General features: G+C 39.4%; 1 protein-coding gene across 1 annotated transcript in view; it reads right to left on the reverse strand.

The window, feature by feature from the left end:
• LOC113078666 (NACHT, LRR and PYD domains-containing protein 12-like) overlaps positions 1-24,515 on the reverse strand; it is a 49,384-nt gene extending 24,869 nt beyond the window's left edge. The window contains exons 1-4 of the mRNA XM_026250996.1: positions 24,461-24,515; positions 21,838-23,638; positions 19,117-19,290; positions 12,268-12,441 (exon numbers count right to left, since the gene is read on the reverse strand). Coding sequence (XP_026106781.1) covers positions 12,268-12,441; positions 19,117-19,290; positions 21,838-23,638; positions 24,461-24,515 — 2,204 coding nt within the window. The remainder of the gene's footprint in view (positions 1-12,267; positions 12,442-19,116; positions 19,291-21,837; positions 23,639-24,460) is intronic.
• Positions 24,516-24,698: the final 183 nt, after the last annotated feature.

A 24,698-nucleotide genomic window follows, 5' to 3' on the forward strand; every position in this document is an offset into this window, starting at 1 on the left:
CAAATGTACATTACCAGATATATACCTCACTACTTTCGTTATGTAAGTTTATATATTCTTTTTTTTTCACTTTTGCTTTTGCCCTTGCAGCTATCACTTCATACATACATAGGCATACAGTATCCACACCTATGCATAACATGTTTCCATATTTTTTCTAACATCCACTAGGGCTGTCTTATATATATATATATATATATATATATATAGTTACAGTAGATTAATGGAATTAGTTAATGCACTTTCTTTGTACTGCTTTATGTTATGTTATGTAAAAAAAAATATATATATATAAAAAAAAGGCAGAAATTCCAATGATAGTGTTTCTGATTGGATATTTTTTCGTTTAACCTGATAATCTCCAGAGTGTGCACACGTTTGTCCTTGGGGTTCCCCCCACACATCTGCATTTCTGATCATAAATATTAAACATGTTGAATATTTACGATCATGTTCGGACACTCTTAACACACCTCACACCAAGGGAAAATCTGATAAAATCTGTAGAACCATCAAGATAATCGCGACATAGCTAGGATTGTGGGAAGGGGGAAATCAGCCCCAAATCAGCCCAATTAGCTTTTGGTGTGTACCCAGTGTTAGTGAGCGCTGTTTTAATTGATTTACAACAGGTGCAAAACACTTTTGTGTGGTTGTATTGCATGCTTTGAGTGGCAGTGTTAGATCCACTGGTCACGTTGTGCTTTTTTGTTTTTAAAAAAACACAGCCTTCACACTCTTTCCATCGAACACAAATTTGGTAGCCAGTTCTTCTGTTGGACCTTTTTGCTGTCACATGCCTAAAAATGTCAGTTTCAATGTTTTCTTCCATCAGTGTACTGCATTATGTTCATGTTGTGCAACATTGACAACATAAACTCCCCAAAAATGTGACGTTCACTTTTCCGCCATAGTTTTTAATCTGCGTATTGTATATGTCACATCAGTGTGTATGTCATGAGCACATGCACACTTTGGTCAGAGTGGCAGTAATGGGATTAAGGTATTAATATGCCTGTATATTTCAATTAAAATCGGTGTACGCCACCTTTGTTTATATGATGATGCTCGCTGCATTTATGAGATTTATTTAACATTAAGATAAGAAGGATTAAATTTACATGATGTAAAGTTTAATCACAGTTTAATCGCTATCCTGCCAAAATCTCATTATAGTGTGAAAATATATTTGCAATGACCCCATTTGAATTAGTTTGAACCCTTTATTGTTATGCTCAACCATTTGGTAGATCACTTTTTGAGTCCCTATATCTTATTGAAAAATGTGTGGAACTGAACACAAGCTGACTCAAAATCTCATACCAACGAGAAACAAAGGACTGCTGCATTATTTGCCTCACAGAAACCTGGATGTCTGCAGAGGTTCCAGACTCAGCCATCAAGCTTTCAGGGTTCAGAACGAAAGAGGCGGGGGTGTTTGTTTCTTTATCAACAACTCGTGGTGTGATGAAAGAAACCTACACTCCATTAAATCCTTCTGCTCCCCTGATCTGAAATTTCAAACACTTCTGTGTCGACTATTCTGGCTACCGAGGGAATTTACAGCAATCATTATCACAGCTGTTTACATTCCCCCTCAGGCTAGCACAGACCAGGCACTCAAGGAACTGTACGGGAATATAAGTGAGCCGGAAACCATGTACCCAGATGCAGTGTTTATTGTTACGGGGGACTTTAACAAAGCCAACTCCAGAACAACAGCGCCAAAATATTTCCAACACATCAAAATCAACACGCGTGGTGATCATGCACTGGACCACGTTTATTCTCCTTTCCAGGACGCCTAAAACCGGATGAGCTACATAACATTTATGCTCGTTTCGAGGCTCACAACCCCGCCCACACAGAGAGCGTTCCCACAGCTGCTGCAGAAGATGTGAGTGCACTCTCCGTCTCTGTCGTGGATGTAACCCGATCCTTCCGACGGGTAAATATCCTAAAGGCTGTGGGTCCCGATGGCATCCCAGGCCGTGTGCTCCAAGCATGCACATTCCAACTGGCCGGTGTTTTCACAGACATTTTCAACCTCTCCCTTTGTCTGTCTGTGGTTCCCTTGTGCAAAAAAATCTACCATTGTGACCATACCAAAGAAAAACAAAATCACATGCTTATATTACTGGAGGCGTTGCCCTCCCCATCTTCAGTAAGTGTTTTGAGAGACTCGTCAGAGATTACATCTGCTCTGTGCTCCCTGCCTCATTGGACCCGCTACAATTTGCATATCGCAGCAACCATTCTACAGATTATGCTATTGCTTTCACCCTACACACTGCTCTCTCCCACCTGGAAAATAAGAACACCTATGTGAGAATGCTGTTTGTGGACTACAACTCAGCATTTAACACCATAGTGCCTGCCATACTTGTTGCGAAGCTCCAGACTCTGGGACTAAACAGATCTCTGTGGAGCTGGATCCTGGACTTTCTGACTGGCAGAAGTCAGGTGGTCAGAATGAGAAACAATACTTCATCCCCGCTGACCCTCAACACTGGTGCTCCTCAGGGCTGTGTCCTCAGCCCACTCCTGTACTCCCTGTACACACACTGATGCAGTGCTGAAGAAGGCACAGTAGTGCCTCTGCTTCCTGAGATAGCCGAGGAAGTTTGGAATGAGCCCCAACATCCTCAGAACATTCTGCACCTGCATTATAGAGGGCATCCTGATGGGCTGCATCACTGTCTGTTTCGGAAACAGCACCGCTGGCAACCGTAAAGCTCTGAAAAGGGTCACATTGTTTGAGGTGAACTTCCCTCCCTCCAGGACATCTACACCAGGCGGTGCATAAGGAAAGCCCCGAAAATCATCAGTGACTCCAGCCACCCATACCATGGACTGCTCTCTCTGCTGCCCTCAGGAAGACATCTCCGCAGCATCCGATCCAGCACTAGCCAACTGAGGAATAGCTATTTCCCTCAGGCTATCAGACTACAGCACCCTAATGCATACTTACACAATATGGTATGCCACACACTGCACTTTAACTCCAACAGTTCAACACTGGATTATACATTTACACTGCATTTAATACAATAAACTACCCGTTACCAGCAGATACCATCCGATGCACATCCATGACATTTCTGTATCCAGTTCACGCACACTCTGCTGCACCTTAGCATATTTTCATGCGTGTATGTTTACAGAATGCAGAACGTGTACATTGTGTATAGTGTACAATGTATAGTATATATAGTACATTGTACAGTGTATGGTGTACATTCCATGTATAGTGTTTAATCTGTAGGGCTGACTGTGTGTATGTACATATTGCGTATAATGTGTAGTGTTAACTAAGTTTGTCTAATAGTACACTGTGTGTACTTGTTACGACCCGGCTCAAAGTCATACTATAAAGAGGACAACTGACAAGCTGATTTCAAATAAAGAAACTGTAAGTTTATTTAAAATTAAACAAATAATGTCTAGGGTTCGAACGCAAGATAATTAAAGTAAATATCAACACAAAATCTAATCAATAAACAGTTGGAAATGAGGTTGGTAGAGTTGTGGAAATCATATGGGAACACACTCAAGAACCCACTCTTCCAAAAAAAAAAAAAAAACCCAAATGAGAGCGAGAACTAGGCAAAATTCAGGAGCTCCTCAAATAGTTTGCCACAGGTGCAGCTGATCTTCATTAGAGCAATCCCGCCCACCAAGAAGGAGTCAGTCCTAGAACTCAAAAGATAAAAAGAAAACAGGGGCAGGGATGTAACATCTCCACCCACAAGAAATTAAATAATCTGGATTATTTAATACAATTAATAAACATAACCCCAAAATGGGGAAAAATAAATCTACACCAATTTAAATAGAAGAGAAAAAGATACCTACTAGTAAATGGGAATTCAGCAAGCACAAAGGGCCACATTTATGAAAGAATTCATATTTAGAAATCGCCCTAAGGTCACAGGCCGGAACATTACACACGAGACCTTTTCCTTTCCTTTAATGTGATGGAGTTTGTTTCTGCAATCATATCCTTTAAGAATTAATCTCATTAAGCGCTAGTTGGTAGTACAACTACGCTGTAAAAAGACTAAAGGATTGTGATCAGTCATCACCTTAATCGGACTGCCGCTGCCCAAATAAACCTCAAAATGTTGAATAGCCAAAATCAATGCCAAAGCTTCCTTCTCAATTACAGAATAGTTTATTTGATGGATATTGAACTTTTTGGAAAAGAAACACACTCGATGTTCAACCCCTCAGTCATCGTCCTGCAAAAGAACTGCACCAGCACCCTTTTCACTGGCATCTACCGCCAGTTTAAAACGGGTCTCGAAATTTGGGGCTGACAAGACAGGGGCATTCACCAACAATGCCTTGGCATTATCAAAGGTCTGCTGACAATCGGTCGTCCACACAAAATCTTTTTTTGGACTTAAGTCAGTAAGAGGGCTCACTACACTTGCAAAATTTGGACAAAAAGCCTGATAATAGCCAGTCATTCCCAAAAACCTTCTCAAATCCTTACGAGACTAAGGCACAGGAAAAAGGTCTATAGCTTCCACTTTAGCACGAATTGTTCGTACCGGACCCACAATTTTGCCCAAATAATTGATGGTGGCTTTGGCAAATTCACACTTGGCCAAGTTAACAGTCAGATTAGCGGCTAACAAACAATCTAATATAACCTTTATTGGAGTTATACGACTACTCCAATCAGAACTATACACCACAATGTCGTCCAGATATGCCTCACAGTTTATCAACCCTGACATCACTCCATTGACTAATCTCTGGAAAGTAGAAGCAGCATTTTGCATGCCAAAAGCCATAACCTGATATTCCCATAACCCATCTGGGGTCACAAATGCAGAAATCTCTTTGGCTCTGTCAGAAAGAGGAACCTGATGGTTTAGATCCTACCTGTCCGATCGCTACCATTTTGTTACCATTTTCTTAAATGGGGTGTCATCTCATTTATCATCAGTAAAATATGGAGTGCCACAAGGATCAGTCCAAGGTCCCCTTCCATTTTCAATAAACATGTTGCCCCTTGGTAATATTATTAGAAAATACGGAATTAGCTTCCACTGTTATGCTGATGATACTCAGCTATCTCTCTCAACAAGACCAGATGAAACTTCCCAATTATCTAAGCTAACTGAGTGTTAAAAATGTAAAAGATTGGATGACAAATAATTTTCTCCAATTAAATTTGGATAACACAGAGATATTAATTATTGGACCAAAAATACTACACAGAATCTTGTAGATTACAATATGCAACTAGACGGCTGTACTGTTACTTCCTCTACAGTCAGAAATCTGGGTGTTATATTATACAGCAATTTGTCTTTTGAAAATTATATTTCCAACGTTACAAAAACTGCATTCTTCCATCTTAGAAACATTGCCAAGCTACGAAACATGTTATCTGTTTCTGATGCAGAAAAGCTAGTTCATGCATTTATGACCTCTAGACTGGACTATTGTAATGCACTTCTAGGTGGTTGTCCTGCTTGGTCAATAAACAAGCTACAGGTAGTCCAAAATGCAGCAGCTAGAGTCCTTACGAGGTCAAGAAAATATGATCATATTACCCTAATTTTACAGTCTCTGCACTGGCTACCTATTAAGTTCTGTATCTTTTACAAATTATCATTACTTACCTATAAGGCCCTAAATGGTTTAGCTCCTGCATACTTCACTAGCCTTCTACCACGCTACAACCCATCACGGACCCTAAGGTCACAAAACGCTGGACTTTTGGTAGTTCCTAGGATAGCAAAGTCCACTAAAGGAGGTAGAGCTCTCACATTTGGCTCCCAAACTCTGGAATAGCCTTCCTGATAATGTTTGGGGGTTCAGACACACTCTCCCAGTTTAAATCTAGATTAAAACGCATCTCTTTCGCCAAGCATACGAATAATGTATCTTTTAAATTGTGAGTGTAGTTGCATCTGATCAAATGTGCATTTTTATTCATTAGCTTGGGTTAAACTAATTTTACTTTGTTGGATCAGCAGCTATGCTAATGATGTCTCTATTTTGTTTCTATGTTTTGCCACCACAAGCTCCAGTCTGGATCCAGAACACCTGAGAAGAGATGATGCTGACCCTCAGAGGACCCCAGATGATGCTAACCTTGATTTAACAAACAGAACTAACAATTATTGCTAAATGTGTGACTGCATCATATAATAACTATTAATTACTAATATTAATAGTTCATCGTCTAGCTGACTACATCTTGTATTTATTTTTTCTAAAATCCTGTCAAACGTGCACAAACTACTAGCTACTACTAAATATTGTAGAAACATAATTTTCTGTAAAGTTGCTTTGTAACGATTTGTATTGTAAAAAGCGCTATACAAATAAACTTGAATAAACTTGAACCTGCCAGTAGCCCTTCAACATATCTAACTTGGTCACATAACTGGCAGGCCCTACCCGGTCAATGCAATCATCCAATCTAGGTAAAGGATAAGAATCTACTTTAGTTAGAGCATTAACTTTACGGAAGTCTGTACAGAACCTCTGAGAGCCATCAGACTTGGGTACCAAAATGTATGGCGAACTCCAGGCACTTTGGCTTGGTACAGCGATACCATGCTCAGTCATATAGGTCACCTCTTTGCTCAATAGTGCACGCTTTTCAGGACCAACCCGGTATGGATGTTGTTTCAGGTGCTGCTCCTGTGAAACATCAATATCATGCACCACAAGATTCGTTTGGTTAGGCACATCTGGAAACAAAGGAGTATAGGAACTAATCAGTTCTACAAGAGTAGACCTTTCCATCGGAGGCAAATGAGAGAGATGAGCCTCAAGATTAAAGAGAATTTCAGAGTTATTTAACCGATGTACAGGTACTTGCACATCACCAAGTTCCTCCGGAAAAACAGGCACACACGGTAAAACAGCCACGTTATTGGTTAATCCATCAGAGTTTCTGGCTCTAACAAAGTACTCCTTCAAGATATTAATATGACACAAATGACTATGTCATTTCTACGCCAGGCAGACGTAAGCGTAATGTAGATCAACAACCTTGCGTTCAATGGTGTAAGGCCCTGAAAACTGTGCCTGTAAATGACAAACCATGTATAGGAAGCAACGCTGGAACTTGATCTCCTACTGAAAAATCCAGCTTCTTAGCCCTCTTGTCATACCAGGCCTTCATCTTTTTCTGTGAGCCAGCCAAATTAGTATGAGCAATTTCACAGGCTTTACGAAGCCGATGTCGAAAATGACTAACATAGTCCGGCAGATTGGAAGAATCAGATGCCTCCGCCAGCCATTTCTCCTTAAACAATTTCAATGGGCCACAGACATTATGGCCAAAAACCAATTGAGCAGGACTAAACCCCAGGGAATCCTGTACAGCCTCTCTGGCGGCAAAAAGCATGAAATGCACCCCTTCACCCCAGTCCCTCTGGAACTCAAGACAGTAGGTTCTTAATATGACTTTCAGGGTTTGATGAAACCTCTCAAGGGCTCCCTGGGACTCTGGGTGGTAAGCACTAGAATGGCAAGATGAAATACCCAACTGATCCAGCACCTGCTCAAAAATTTTGGACACAAAATTGGACCCTTGATCAGACTGAACAGTTTTTGGAAGCCCGAACATTAATAACTTTAGCAAGGCCTGTACCACAGCGGGAGCGGTTATCTTCCTTAAAGGAATGGCCTCAGGGAAGCAAGTAGATGCACACATAACGGTCAACAAATACTGGTGGCCGCGTTTGGTTTTAGGTAATGGACCAACACAATCTACTAAAACTATAAAGGTATAGTTTGGTTGGGTTTACCGGTTACCTGGCAAATATGGCATTTCTTACAATAAGAAACTACATCTTTTTAAACCAGGCCAATAGAAATTCTGCAATATACGATTATTGTCTTATTTATAAATATGTCTTATTTATACCAAGATGTCCGGCCTACTACAGTCATGCGCTAGCTTGAGAACTACACGAAAAACCTGAGGTACCACGACCTGAAAAACATTGCACCAGTCATCTTGTTCAGACAAAGATCGAGGGCACCATTTTCTCATTAGTACCCCGTCCTTCTGGAAAAACCCAGATGACAACTCATTCACCTCTTGCTCCGTACTCAGTTCATTTAACAGAAGACAAAGAAGAGTCTTTACGCTGTTCTAAAATGAGTTGATCCCTTGTAATCAATGATTTTATGTAAGGAATATCTTGGGATGTTTCTAACACTTCCTTACCGATCATTATCTCAGATTCAACAGACCCATCTTTATCTCCACCCTTCCAATCACACTCCCCAAAAAAGGTATCGCCAAATTAAAATTTGTACCCCCTTCAATGGTGGAACTAGAAGTCTGTTTAGACATAGCCCGTGTCACCGCACATACTGAAAAAACATACTGAAAAAACAAAAGTCTGAGACAACTCAAAGCTCTCACCTGATATAGGTGCTTCGGTAACTTGAGGGCTAGGAATAACTTTAACTCCTGCCAAATCATTGCCAATTGAAGGGGTTTCCTTCATTTTGGGCAAAGAAGGTAGCACTCCTACTACTACCTGACCAGAGACCAAGGGTGACTTCATACCAATGCGATGTAAAGGGACAATGGTACAGCCCATTTCAACCCCCGTTACCAAAACTTTAGCACCTGTATCAGTCTGATCAGACTGATTAACGATTGTGCAGCTCCCTTGTCCCTGAGAATACTTACCGGAACACCACCGTCCTGTCCTGATAGAGGGACAACTACAGTTGTTAAAAAAAGGAGTATAATCAGTGGAACCATCACTACTTTCAATGTTCTCCCCCTTTGGAGAATGGCGCTCAAAACACTCTTCACTTGGCAAAAGGGGCAATTGGCATGCAGTAGTTAACCCCACTGGCTTGGTAGATTTTGCTTTCTTATTGAGAACAAAGCACTCCGATATCTTATGACCTGGCTTTTTGCAATAGAAACAAATATTATTTGCCTTTACAGGAACTGCCTGAAGTTTCCTAGGAGAGGTTGAACCAGAACTAGATCCGGCCATGACCAACTTACTTCGACTCCGATAGAAGTTTCTTTTTAAGTCACGATTTCCAAACAACCCTTTATGGGTTAGAGAAAATTCATCAGCCCTAGTGGCTGCATCACACAACTTTGAAACCTTCTGTTCATTCTAGTAAGTAACTAGACCTTCTGGGAGACAATTCTTAAACTCTTCTAAAAGAACCAACTCCCTGAGCTGTTCTTTGGTCTCAACCTGCTTAGAAGCACACCACCTATCAAACATGTTCCCCTTTTCTCGAGCAAACTCTACAAACATTTGCTTCTCACTTTTAAAGTAATTTCAAAAGCTTTGACGATATTGCTTCGGGCACTAACTCGTAAGCATGGAGAATGGAGGTTTTAACAGCATCATATACAGCACTCTGTTCTAGACTAAGTGCTGAATAAATCTCTTGAACCTTACCCGTAAGCACACATTGTACAAGCAGCGTCCAAACCTCTTTAGGCCACTTCAGTGTAGTAGCAACTCTCTCAAAGTGGGAGAAACACTTCTCTAACTCTTTTTCAGAAAAAGGAGGAACCATCCTTATATGCTTCCCAATATCAAAAACTTGCTCTACCCTTTGAGGAATCTCAGAGGGAACAACAAAAGGTGAAACAGGCGGTTGGCCCTCAGGACTCAGACCTGCCAACTCCAGCTCCATTTTTTTTTAAGGTCAAAAGCCCACTCACGCTCCCTTTCCTGTCCCTCCAATTTCCTAATCTCAAGTTTTCCCTGCAGCTCTTTCACCTCACTAACTCCAAGGACAACTCTTTTTCCCGTAACACCATCTCTTTCAGCTTGACTTCACTGCCAACAATGGGACCTGGCACCTGTAATTTTCCACCAAAAACGTTCTTTTCCTCTAAAGTGCCCTTTAAACTTTTTAAGGTCGACGCTTTATGTCTCTTATCAGCACTAGTAAGCTCGATATCATAATGAGCAGCAACCAACAACAGCTTCTCTTTAGTGCACTTTTCAAGTGCTTCCTCAGAAGGCTCTTTCAAAAAAACTTCCACATTAGAAGCCATAGCTAAACTCTACACCTTCCGAACAGTAGCCACTTTAGGAGTTCCCAAAAACACCACAGTATCCTTTCAAATATATTTCACAAAAACAAGGATTCAAACTCTTGACCAACTCCATTTCCACACAACTACTAAAAAGGTGATTTTAATCTGCATCAGTCAACAAGTCAATCACTTACCTGAACACTATATAGGTTTACAAAAAACCTCTCAACAGGTAACATGCTAACACGATGGTAATCTTCAAAAAGAAACCTCCCCATAAATCACCAAAATCATGCATAAATTGCTGACCACATTCAACAACCTAGCATGCTACATCACCACCACGTTACCCAACACATTGACATACCAAAAACTTTGGTTACTGGTGCAAAATTACTTACCAACCTGAAGTGGGAGTGAGAAAAAAAAAAAAAAATCCTGCTCTCTCAAACATAACTTTTCACAAGTTCTCAACACTAAACAATGATGCTAAACAAAACACCACTGAACATGGTTATCTTAAACAGCAACTCCGATACACTTATATATATATAATAATCCAATGCCCCTTTCCACACTCCACTCAACAAATAAAACCTCAAATCCAAACCATTATTGATCCCGGAAAAGGCCCCAATTTATGTTCCAACCTGGCTCCAAGTCATAACATAAAGAGGACAACTGACAAGATGATTTCAAATAAAGAAATTGTAAGTTTATTTAAAATTAAACAAATAATGTCTAGGGTTCGAACACAAGATAATTATAGTAAATATCAACACAAAATCAAATCAATAAACAGTCAGAAATGAGGTTGGTAGAGTTGTGGAAATCATATGGGAACACAAATTCAAGAACCCACTCTTCAAACAAAAATCACAAAACCCAAATGAGAGAGAACTAGGGAAAATTCATGAGCTCCTTAAATAGTTTGCCACAGGTGCAGCTGATCTTCATTAGAGCAATCCCGCCCACCAAAAAGGAGTCAGTCCTAGAACTCAAAAGATAAAAAGAAAACAGGGGCAGGGATGTAACAGTACTAACCATATGTATGTGCATATTGCACACTTTCACCTGTTGAAGTCTGTTGGTTATATGTTAACTGTTTCTGCAATTTCTGGAGCAAGCTCCCAAGAATTTCACTCAAGTGCTGCTTGACTTGACTTTAAGAAAAACTTAATTCAAGAAACTCCTCTGTGAGCACTTAACTGCATCATGCTGACTTGGGGTAAAAAAATCCTTCTATTCTTTCACTATTTCTTAAATCCCTCCTGGTTTCTAGTTTGCATGATCCTTGACCATGTTTGAAACTTTGCATTATTAGAACTTCTTTTATTGACTCAAGATGAATCACTTGTTGAATTGCTCATTTTGAAGTAAGTTTGGATAAAAGTGTCTAGTAAATCAGTCTTTTTCAACATATTAGGTATACAAATAAAAGTTAATATGTGCATATTTTTAAATAAGTTGGAATCTATTATTTTATGATTTCTAGTTTCTTTCTAATAAATTCTTTCATTCTCTTTTTGTTATGCATTTTAAAATCCAAGTGATCCAAACGCATAGCACTTGTGTAAGATAGTATTCAAGTGGAGCATCATTTACTGTGAACTGAGATGCTCTTAGACACAGATGGCACTCTGTTCTAGCTTGTGCTCTTCTAAACAAAGTCTGAAACTTTGTATTACAAGCACTTCTTGTGTTTGCTTGCCTCTTTATGATGAATCACTTATTGTATTCCTCATTTGTAAGTGTTTTGTAAATGGATAAATGTAAATGTATATAAAAATGTAAAACACCAGATTGTTTTTTCAAATTTCAAATACTGTCCAGGGAAGATCAGTTTTTAATGGCACTTGATGCCTGGTGAGTGGTAATTCTAAACCCTGGCTTAGATGCCATGGTTGTTCAGCACACAGCCACTAGATGGTGCGGCTAGCTTGTGCAGTGCTGTGCAGCGGAGTTCATGCATGGAATCAATTTTTCATCACAATATTTCAACATTTGTTTTCTTCTCAGGTGTACACAGTCAAACGGAGTCATATTTCTCAGGTTGAAAAATGAGTATAATAGGTATCTGTATAAATATGGGGCAGGGGGATTACAACCCTGAAAATTACATGCCTGTTTTTTTTTTTCATTTATTATCTCTTGTTCTAACATTCCATTGAGAGCATATGCCAACTTTGGTGACACAATTTTAAAGTCATTATGATAGCATTTTGTTAATTATTTTATGGTAAACAATTTACCTCAGAATCTCCAGCTGACAGTTTGGTATCTTCAGTCCATCAGAAAGAAGCTTCACTCCAGAATCCTTCAGATCATTGTTACTCAGGTCCAGCTCTCTCAGGATAGAGTTTGATGACAGTAGAACTGATGACAAACTCTCGCAAGACTGTGCAGTGAGAATACAGGACTGTAACCTGTGTAGAGAACAACAATTTTTTTTTTTTATTTGCTTATTTTTTTTGGTTTACATTCTGGAGCACAGAAAACTTGCAAAAACCATTGACTAATGTCCCATAGACTGCCAGGTAAGCTACACTGTCAAGGTCCAGGAAAGTGTGAAAAGCTTTGTCAGAATAGTCCATCTGCCAATAGTGGTTCGACCATAATGTACGAGCGACGAGAATACTTTTTGTACAGGAAAAAAATAAATAATGACTTTATTCAATAATTCCTCTCCTCTGTGCCTCTCCAAATTAGCGTAGTGCCATTTTGACAAATCTGAGCAGTACGCAGGCAACGTATGGTCCTCTGTGTCAGCAGTGCCACAAGGATATGTTTTTTTTACGTGGATTTACATTTTGGTTTGAAAAAAACTGTGCATCAGCGCAGTGCAGCTGACACAGAAGATAGCTGCCTGTGTCCAGCTCAGATTTGCCAATATGCTGCTGACACTGATCTGGAGAGACACAGAGGAGAGGAATTGTTGAATAAAGTGGATATTTTTGTTTAACAAATCTATTAAATCAGTCCTGAAACAATCCAGAAAAGCAATGGGTTGAAAGCCACATGTCCCATGAGTTCATATTATAAATTTGAAGAAGATAAAATTACAAATATGTTTCCTGCAAACATTTTTCTGAGACTATGTCTAGTCCTTTTCTCCCTCCATCCGGCACATTCTCAGAAATTATTTTCCCAAATTCAAATAGTAACTGAATAATTACTGAATAATTTGGTCTACATTTACAGTTTATGTACATTTGGAAATAAGACACTTTGAGCTTTCACTATCCACCAACCAGAGTTGATAATGTTCATAAAGATAAACAGATGTTGAAGTACCTTGAAAAAAATGTGTACCGCACTGAATGTTTATTTATTTTATATACATACATCAAATCAAACCTGAGCAATCCAGAAAAGTAATGATTTGAAAGACACATGTCTCCTGAGTTTATATTTCAAATTTGAGGAAGATATCATGATGTTTCATGTAAACATCTTTCTGACACTACCTAGTAGTTTTTCTGGCTGGCCATAAAAATCAACATTCACTCTGATGGCCAGAAATACAGCATTCAAACTTATGGCCGGCCATATAGTCAGTAATTACATTCAATGGTAAAAATAATTTGACAATGACAATGACTATGTTTACATGGGTACAAATAATGTGATTGTTTCCAGTAATTAGAGTAAGCACTTAATCGCATTACGATGTTTACTTGTCAGGAGCAAAGCGCTTCACTTCCGTTTACATGCGATTTCCATTATTCATATTATTATTCACAAAATCTCGCGAGACTTCAGAATAAGCATGGCAGATGATATGCAGGAAGAAATTCAAATTTTCCGAAATCCATATCCTGCAAAAATACAGGAATCCATTGTTCATCTCTCTAGCTGTCGCTAAGAAAGTAGTTCTCCAAAACTGGAAATCAAAAAAATCTTGCCACATCAAACACTGGACAAATTTAATCTTAGAATACATTTCAATGGAAAAACACAATGCACACAGAAGGAAGCAATCATCAGCCTTTTAATTGATTTACAACAGGTGCAAAACACTTTTGTGTGGTTGTATTGCATGCTTTGAGTCGCAGTGTTAGATCCACTGGTCACGTTGTGCTTTTTTGTTTTTAAAACACACAGCCTTCACACTCTTTCCATCGAACACAAATTTGGTAGCCAGTTCTTCTGTTGGACCTTTTTGCTGTCACATGCCTAAAAATGTCAGTTTCAATGTTTTCTTCCATCAGTGTACTGCATTATGTTCATGTAGTGCAACATTGACAGCATAAACTCCCCAAAAATGTGACATTCACTTCTCCACCATAGTTTTTAATCTGCGTATTGTACATGTCACATCAGTGTGTATGTCATGAGCACATGCACACTTTGGTCAGAGTGGCAGTAATGGGATTAAGGTATTAATATGCCTGTATATTTCAATTAAATCGGTGTATGCCACCTTTGTTTATATGATGATGCTCGCTGCACTTATGAGATTTATTTAGCATTATTTAGATACGAAAGATTAAATTTACATGATGTAAAGTTTAATCACAGTTTAATCGTTATCTTGCCAAAATTTCATTATAGTGTGAAAATATATTTGCAATGACCACATTTGAATTAGTTTTAACCCTTTATTGTTATGCTCAACCATTTGGTAGATCACTTTGTGAGTCCCTATATCTTATTGAAAAATGCATGGAACTGAACTCAAGCTGACTCAAAATCTCATACCAACGAGAAACAAAGGACTGCTGCATTATTTGCCTCACAGAAACCTGGATGTCTGCAGAGGTTCCAGACTCAGCTATCGAGCTTTCAGGGTTCAGAACGAAAGAGCTCACAGGGAAAAGCAGAGTTAGGGGTGTTTGTTTCTTTATCAACAACTCGTGGTGTGATGAAAGGAACCTACACTCCATTAAATCCTTCTGCTCCCCTGATCTGGAATTTCAAACGCTTCTGTGTCGACCATTCTGGCTACCGAGGGAATTTACAGCAATCATTATCACAGCTGTTTACATTCCCCCTCAGGCTAGCACAGACCAGGCACTCAAGGAACTGTACGGGAATATAAGTGAGCCGGAAACCATGTACCTAGGTGCAGCGTTTATTGTTACGGTTTATTGAACAATAGCGCCAAAATATTTCCAACACATCAACATCAACACGCGTGGAGATCGTGCACTGGACCACTGTTAAACAATCTCTTTGAGCCTCTGCAATCAGGCTTTCGTAAATGACATATTACAGAAACAGCTCTGGTTAGGGTCACCAATGACCTGCTAATCGCCTCAGACTTTGGCTGTCTTTCAGTTTCGATCCTACTTGATCTCAGTTCCGCTTTTGACACTGTTGATCACTCAATATTAATTACTCGTCTTGAAACTGTTTTTGGGGTACTGCTCTTAATTGGTTTAAGTCCTACCTTTTTGATCGGAAGCAGTTCGTTGCCATGGGTGGATTTAGATCTGAGGTTAATGTTGTGCAGTCTGGTGTCCAACAGGGGTCAATTTTGGGCCCTCTTCTTTTTAATATTTATGTTTATCCTCTTGGCCAGCTTTTGAGATCTCTTGGTCTAAAATTCCTCTTCTATTGCAGATGATACCCAGATCTATATTCATTTTAGACCTAATGAAATTGTGCCTGTTAATTTTCTTTCTGAGTGTATTTCTAAGATGAAGGAATGGATGACGGATAATTTTCTTTGTCTTAACAGTGAAAAGACTGAGATTATGCTTGTTGGTTCAGCCTACCATCTACGCAAATCAGAGCTGGCTGTTCTAACTCTTGTTGGCACAAATGTGGCGTTTCAAACAAAATTGAGGAATCTAGGAGTAATTTTCAATGCCAAGCTAACGTTTGAGCCACATGTTCTGAATACTGTTAAAATTTCATTCTTCCATCTTAGAAATATTGCCAGATTGCGTCCAATGCTATCGTTTACTGTTGCTGAGAGATTGATAAACACTTTTGTGTTTTCCCGTATTGATTACTGTAATGCCTTGTTAGCTGGCGTGTCAAAATCTACCTTAAACAGAATGCAGGTCTTACAAAATTCAGCTGCCAGAATCCTTACTAGAACTAATATACATGATCATATTACTCCCGTTTTGGAGTCTTGGCACTGGCTTCTCATTAGGTTTAGGGTGGACTTCAAAATTTTGATGCTTACTTAGAAGGCACTGCATGGTTTAGCACCTCAATACTTGACAGAGGTTTTATACTCCTAAACGTGATCTTCGTTCTTCGGAATCTGGTCTTTAAACTGTTCCTTCAACTCGTTTAAAATCAATGGGAGACAGGGCTTTTTCTTCATTAGCTCCAAAACTTTGGAATTCTCTACCGATTGAGATTAGGCAGGCTAAATCTTTTGGTATTTTCAAATCACAGCTTAAAACTCATTTTTTTTTAGGTTTGCTTTTAATTGATCTATTGTCTTTTTTGTTTATTTTACAGTGCATTACGTCTTTTTGTGTGCTGTATTTTCTTTCTTCTTTGCTGTTTTAATTGTTTCTGTACAGCGCTTTGAGATGTACATTTAAAGGCGCTATAGAAAATAAAGGTTATTATTATTAAATTATTATTATTCTCCTTTCCAGGACGCCTAAATATCCCTCCCCCGCCCACCTTACAGCAAATCGGATCACTCTTCCATTCTGCTGCTGCCTGCTTATAGGCAGAAACTGAAACGGGGAGCACCCACCCTCAGGACAATCCAATGTTGGTCGGACCAATCAGACACTATACTACATGACTGTTTTGATCAGGTGGACTGGGACATGTTCCGGGCAGCGTTTGATGATGACATAGAAGTGTACTCAGAAACGATAATGTGTTTCATCAGGAAGTGTGTAGAAGATGTAGTGCTGACAAAAACAATCCGCATCTACCCCAACCAAAAACCATGGATTAATAGCAATGTTTGGACATCCGCTTTTAAATCCAGGAAAGCTGATGATCGCAAACAAGCCAGTTACGATCTCAGAAAATCCATCAAAGCCACAAAAAGACAATACAAAAACAAAGCTAAAGAACAATTCAACACCAACGATGCAAGAAGCATGTGGCAGGGCATCAACAACATCACAGACTTTAAAGGGAATAAACCAGCTTCTGTGAACATCGCCGCCTCTTTACCGGATGAGCTACATAACATTTATGTTCGTTTCAAGGCTCACAACCCCGCCCACACAGAGAGCGCTCCCGCAGCTGCAGAAGATGTGAGTGCACTCTCCCTCTCTGTTGTGGATGTAACCCGATCCTTCCGACGGGTAAATATCCTAAAGGCTGTGGGTCCCGATGGCATCCCAGGCCGTGTGCTCCGAGCATGCACATTCCAACTGGCCGGTGTTTTCACAGACATTTTCAACCTCTCCCTTTGTCTGTCTGTGGTTCCCTCGTGCTTCAAAAAATATACCATTGTGACCATACCAAAGAAAAACAAAATCACATGCTTAAATGACTGGAGGCCGTTGCCCTCCCCATTTTCAGTAAGTGTTTTGAGAGACTCGTCAGAGATTAAATCTGCTCTGTGCTGCCTGCCTCATTGGACCCGCTACAATTTGCATATCACAGCAACCGTTCTACAGACGATGCTATTGCTTTCACCCTACACGCTGCTCTCTCCCACCTGGAAAATAAGAACACCTATGTGAGAATGCTGTTTGTGGACTACAGCTCAGCATTTAACACCATAGTGCCTGCCATACTTGTTGCGAAGCTCCAGACTCTGGGACTAAACAGATCTCTGTGGAGCTGGATCCTGGACTTCCTGACTGGCAGAAGTCAGGTGGTCAGAATGAGCAACAATACTTCATCCCCGCTGACCCTCAACACTGGTGCTCCTCAGGGCTGTGTCCTCAGCCCACTCCTGTACTCCCTGTACACACACTGATGCAGTGCTGAAGAAGGCACACCAGCGCCTCTTCTTCCTGAGACGGCTGAGGAAGTTTGGAATGAGCCCCAGCATCCTCAGAAAATTCTACACCTGCATTATAGAGAGCATCCTGATGGGCTGCATCACTGCCTAGTTCGGAAACAGCACCGCTGGCAACCGTAAAGCTCTGAAAAGGGTCGTGCGAACTGCCAGCCACATTGTTTGAGGTGAGCTTCCCTCCCTCCAGGACATCTACACCAGGCGGTGTATAGGGAAACTTTAACTCCAACAGTTCAACACTGGACTATACATACACACTGCATTTAATACAATAAACTACCCGTTACCACCGGATACCATCCGATGCACATCCATGACATTTTTGTATCCAGTTCACGTACACTCTGTTGTACCTTAGCATATTTTCATGCGTGTATATGTTTACAGAATGCAGAATGTGTACATTCCGTGTATAGTGTTTAATCTGTAGGGCTAACTGTGTGTATGTACATATTGCGTATAATGTGTAGTGTTAACTGTAAGTTGATCTAATGGTACACTGTATGTATTGACCATATGTATGTGCATATTGCACACTTTCACCTGCTGAAGTCTGTTGGTTATATGTTAACTGTTTCTGCAATTTCTGGAGCAAGCTCCCAAGAATTTCACTCGCCAAGTGCTGCTTGACTTGACTTTAAGAAAAACTTAATTCAAGAAACTCCTCTGTGAGCACTTAACTGCATCATGCTGACTTGGGGAAAAAAAAATCCTTCTTCTATGCTTTCACTATTTCTTAAATCCCTCCTGGTTTCTAGTTTGCATGATCCTTGACCATGTTTGAAACTTTGCATTATTAGAACTTCTTTTATTGACTTAAGACGAATCACTTGTTGAATTTGCTTATTTTGAAGTCAGTTTGGATAAAATTGTCTGGTAAATCGGTCTTTTTCAACATATTAGGTATACAAATAAAAGTTAACGTGCATATTTTTAAATAAAAAATTTATATGCAAATAGTTGGAATCTATTATTTAATGTCATATTTCTCAGGTTGAAAAATGAGTATAATAGGCATCTGTATAAATATGGGGCAGGGGGATTACAACCCTTAAAATTACAGGCCTGTTTTTTTTTTTTTTATTTATTATCTCTTGTTCTATAACATTCCATTGAGAGCACATACCAACGTTGGTGACAAATTTTTTAAAGTCATTATGATAGCATTTTGATAATTATTTTATGGTAAACCATTTACCTCAGAATCTCCAGCTGACAGTTTGGACTCTTCAGTCCATCAGAAAGAAGCTTCACTCCAGAATCCTTCAGATCATTGTTACTCAGGTCCAGCTCTCTCAGGATAGAGTTTGATGACAGTAGAACTGATGACAAACTCTCACAAGCCTGTGCAGTGAGAATACAGGACTGTAGCCTGTAGAGAACAAAAAAAAAATTATTTGCTTATTTTTTTTGGTTTACATTCTGGAGCACAGAAAACTTGCAAAAACCATTGACTAGTGTCCCATAGACTGCCAGGTAAGCTATACTGTCAAGGTCCAGGAAAGTGTGAAAAGCTTTGTCAGAATAGTCTATCTGCCATTAGTGGTTCGACCATAACGTTATGAAGCGACGAGAATACTTTTTGTACAGGAAAAAAATAAATAATTACTTTATTCATTATTCATTACTCAGATTTGGAGAGACACAGAGGAGAGGAATTGTTGAATAAAATGGTTATTTTTGTTTTTTTCACGTACAGAAACTATTCTCATCACGTCATAACATTACGGTTGAACCACTGATGGGAGATGTAGTCTTCTGATGACGAATTTCATACCTTTTATGGACCTTGACACTGTTACTTATTAGTCTGTGGGACCATCACAGGCCTCCCGATTTTCATCCAAAATATCTTAAATTGTGTTCCGAAGACGAACAAGCTTTAACTGGATTTGGAACAACATTGAGGAAAATGATTAATGACAAAAAATTCATTTTGGGATTTAATAAGGCAAGACACTGCAGGTAAATAGGGTAAAAATATGAAAGGGGGGGGTGAAATGCTATTTCATGCATACTGAGTTTTTTATACTGTTAAAGAGTTGTATTCCCATGCCAAACATGGACAAAGTTTCAAAAATTAAGTTGTACGTTTGAAGAAGTATTTCCGGTTTGTCAGAAGTTTTGGAAAGTTTTTTTCGAGTATGGATCTGTGTGACATTAGATGGAGCTGAATTTCCTTATATGGGTCCTAAGGGCACTTCTCCCGGAAGAACGCGTGCTCCCGTAGAGCAGAGCAGAGACATTCGCTGATCAGAGCGAGAGACATTCACTGATCAGAGTGAGAGCGAAATGTCACAAAAGAATTGTGTTTTTGGTTGCGAGGGGAAGACAACCCTGCACAGATTACCAAAAAAAAACATTAAGGGACCAGTGGATGGAGTTTATTTTTACAGATCATCAACGGAGTTGTGCAAGTGTTTTTGTTTGTTCCCTGCATTTCGAAGATGCTTGTTTTACAAACAAGGCCCAGTTTGACGCCGGATTTGTACATCGTTTATTTCTTAAGGATGATGCAATCCCAACGAAAAAGGGTCACGATCGTGTGTTGGAACCGCATGCGGTGAGTAAAACTGCTTCAAATATCTCTGTGTTGTTAACTTAGCTATCGGCGTGTAAGCACATCAAGTAAACCTTGTACACCTTTACAGAAAAAAAAAGACGACATAAAGTGGAACTTAGTAATTTTCCAAAACCGCTAAGCAAATATATACAGTTTCAATGCATACTACATAGAAACGTCCTGCTGTAGTCGTTGTTGCTGCTGCTCTCGTTCAGTTTCAGCCTCGGGATCTGATTCTGGATCATAAATATAATGCTGAATCTGACTGTTAGCCATGGTTTGTTCTGGATGATGGGTTTTTTCCTCACAGTAATGTCACAACTTCCAAACTCTCTCAACGAAAAATGTACTCGCACTCGTGATTCTTTAGCTCTGCCCACACGTCACGCTTACAGCCGCTCGTGTTTTTCAGAAAAAAATCGGCACAGACTATTTTTCTCTTATAAATATAATAAAACTAAAGACTTTTTGGATATATGAAGGATGCAGTACTACTCTATAGGTACTCAAGATTAACAGGATATTGAGTGAAAACCAGCATTTCACATCCCTTTAACTAATAGTTATCACCAAGCTTCTTTCTGATGGACTATCGTCGCTGTTCATTCACCCCCCCCCCCCATCTCCTGAGTCTCGGTGCTGGCAGGAGTTGTAGATGGGAGGGAGTGAATGAACAGTGCTCTCTTCCTCCCTCAATATCCATGGCGGAAGTGCCATGAAATCTGAAGAGCAAGGCACTGAACCCCAATTTGCTCCCCAGGCACTGGATCTATAGCTGCCCATTGCTCCAGGTGTGTGTTCACAGTGTGTTTGTGTATGTGTGCCCACTTCTCCTGGTGTGTGTGTTCACAGTGTATTCACTTCTCACTGCTGTGTGTCTGCACTTGAATGGGTTAAATGCAGAGCACCAATTCCGAGTATGGGTTACCATATTTGACAAATGTCACGACTTTCACTTTTTTTCACTTTCAATTACCCAGCTGATTGATTACAAAGATGTTATATTAAAATATGCAAATTAGGTTTTATTTAAAGAAATATGCACAAATTTGCATACATTTCTAGTACAAAAATCTGAACCGGATTTTTTTATTTTTCATATTAGTCAGATGTTTTTACAGAAGGATTTTTTAGTATCTCTTTTTGTCACTCAACCAGGAAGCAATATATTTCTATAAAAGAAACACATAATAGTGTCTTTTGGATGTTTTCTTTCCAGTAGTCTTTATGAACACTTTATGAAAAGCCAAAAAACCCAAAATCAACAGGTGCATCTAAAAACATTCTTTTTGCCTGGAGTGTCTCCCTTTAAAACAACTAACAGTGAATATAAATTAATACTAAAAAGACTCTTACAGCGCTCTTCTGGTGTTTTTGATTACTGGCAGCAGTCTCATCAGTGCTTCATCAGATCTTTTGTATTTCTGCAGTTCAAACTTCTCTTGAGTCTCTTCTGACATCTGGAGCAAAAACATCAGAGCTGACCACTGAGCAGAAGAGAGATTCTGCTCCGAAGGTTTTCCAGAGCCCAGATTCTTCTGGATTTCCTCCACAAAGTCATCTTTCAGTTCATTCAGACAGTGGAACAGATTGATTTTCCTCTCGTTTGATTCCTCCACCTTTATTTTCTTGTGGATATAGTCAGCAGTGTTTTTGGTGTCCTCTGTTTTGAGCTTCAGTCCTGGCAGTAGTTCCTTCAGGTATCTCTGGTTGGACTCCAATGAAAGACCCAGGAGGAATCGGAGGAAGAGGTCCAGGTGTCCATTCTCACTTTGTAAAGCCTCATTGACTGCAGCTTTATGAAGTTTAAGCAGTGGCTTTGTGGACAGGATACATGTTAGTTTTTTCCAGGATTTAAGAAAAGGGTTTGCTTTCTTGTTTCTGTTATTAAAAAACACATAGAGAGCAGCAAGTAATTCCTGGATGCTGAGATGTATGAAGCTGTAAACGTTTCTCACTGACATAGATTTTTCCTCCTGAAACATCCGGGTGCATAACCCAGAGTACACAGAACCTTCAATGGTATCTAGTCCACACTCCTCAAGATCTTCTTTGTAGAAAATCAGATTACCTTTCTGTAGTTGTTTAAAGGCCAGTTTCCCAAGCTTCAGAATAATATCATCAAAAGACATGACTTTAGGATTAGTTTCAGCATCATCGCAATATTTTGTTTCCATCTGTTGTTTCTGACAAAGTAAAAAGTTTGTGTACATCTCTGTGAGGGTTGTAGGTGTTTTGTCATTGCTCTCTTGAACCAGTAGAGGCTGAAGAATAGTGAGAGAGATCCAGCAGAAGATCGGGATGTGACACATGATGTACAGACTTCTGAATTTTCTGATGTGACGGATGATGTTTTCAGCAACCTCAGGACTGCTGTTTCTGATGAAGTACTCCTCTTTCTGCTCATCATTGAATCCTCGTACCTCTGTCACCTGGTCAATGTATTCTCGGGGTATCAGACTGGCTGCTGCTGGTCTGGATGTGATCCAGATGAGAGCAGAGGGAACCAGATGTCTCTTGATTAGGGCTGTAACTATCTTACTCACTGTTGTTTTCTTATTAACATCTGTAAAACTGTCACCCTGTTTAAAGCTCAAAGGGAAGCGACATTCATCCAGCCCATCAAAAATGAACATGACCTTATTGCCATCTTCAGGAAGAGATGTCAGCCCTTTAAAGCCACTAAAGCAGTATGTGTTAAGCAATCCCATGAGACTGTACTCCTCTGTAATCAAATTCAGTTTACAGAATGGGAGTAGAAAAATGAAGACTATATCTTGATTTTCTTTTCCTTTAGCCCAGTCAAGGATGAATTTATTTACAGAGACAGTTTTTCCCACTCCTGCAATCCCCACTGTCAACACTTTCCTGTTTTGTCGACCCATATGGTCTTTGAACATGTCTTTAAACTGGATCGGCGTGTCCTTGGCAGGCGGTCGGTTGTGTTTTGATTCAATCTGTCTCACCTCGTGTTCATTCATTCTTCCTCCAGTCTGATCCTCCACCACATATAAATCTGTATAAATATCATCCAGGTATTTATTTTCACCCGTCTGTGAATTACCAACCAATATCCGCTCACATTCCTGCTTTAACTTGTCCTTCGAGGTCTTTGTGTAATCATCATGAGTAGCTCCACTGTACTCTGCAGCTGAGCCTTTGAGAAAATGGAAAAGTCAGTTAAGTGTAAGTTATTGGTTTTTAATAAAATAATGATTATAAAATCTTTATGTAGACTCTGACATGGTCTGCGCTCTGCAATCTTTATGTTTGAACTACTCTACGATGCATCACTGAGGCTCGCTGACATGTCACAACACCAAACAAATATCTAGCATTTTAAATATCTGGATTGGTCAGCTGACTCATCATCAAATGGTGTCAGGTGTCGCGACAAGCTACAGCCAATGAAAAAGCAAGGCATGGGTTGAGGTCAGCGGAAGAAAAACATCAGCAGCAACACGGCTTTAAGGATAGATTGGACAAGAAATTAACAAAAAATGTTCAGAACAAATCATCATGCAACAGATCACCAATATTTAATTTGGAATGTAATATGCAAAATGACAATACAATATGTAAAATGGCAATGCATTTCTGTATTTACAATTACATTTTCCAATAGATTTGTGCGACGTTTGGTGCAAAATGAAAATGAAATTACATAATTTTTATTTGCCATTTCATACACTAGTTTTGTAAAATGAATACTACTTTTAATGCTTTATAAGAGTAGCTGCACTTTTGCCTCCACGTTCATAGACACAATATATTTATTTCTGCAGGAATTTCAGTCTGACTAAAATTTATACAAAATATGCACATTAAATAGCATATATAATGTTATTCACTAATAACACCAAATGCATCAATGAACTAATTCATCATATTAATTACTGTTAAATCAGATATGTAAATGGGGAGAAGGACCCTCTTCTTTAGCAGCTACACAATAAATGTTCATAAATTAAATGTTTACCTTGTTTTTCTCTGTTATTCTCTGCTGTCTCTGAGCATTTGAGTTTATCTGACATAAATACAGAAAGAGAGAAATAAACAAGATACAGAATAATAATAATTTAGATTATTATGCTATAGTATTCTATAGCACTAAAATTGTGCTAAATCATGTATCCCATTAAATTCACTAGGACATAACATCACCAGTCTTTACTCAAATGCTAGTATTGGTGATGTCAGTGTACCGTTTCCTGCAG

Source organism: Carassius auratus, unplaced genomic scaffold (genome assembly GCF_003368295.1).
Source record: "Carassius auratus strain Wakin unplaced genomic scaffold, ASM336829v1 scaf_tig00026283, whole genome shotgun sequence".
Taxonomy (NCBI): Eukaryota; Metazoa; Chordata; class Actinopteri; order Cypriniformes; family Cyprinidae; genus Carassius; species Carassius auratus.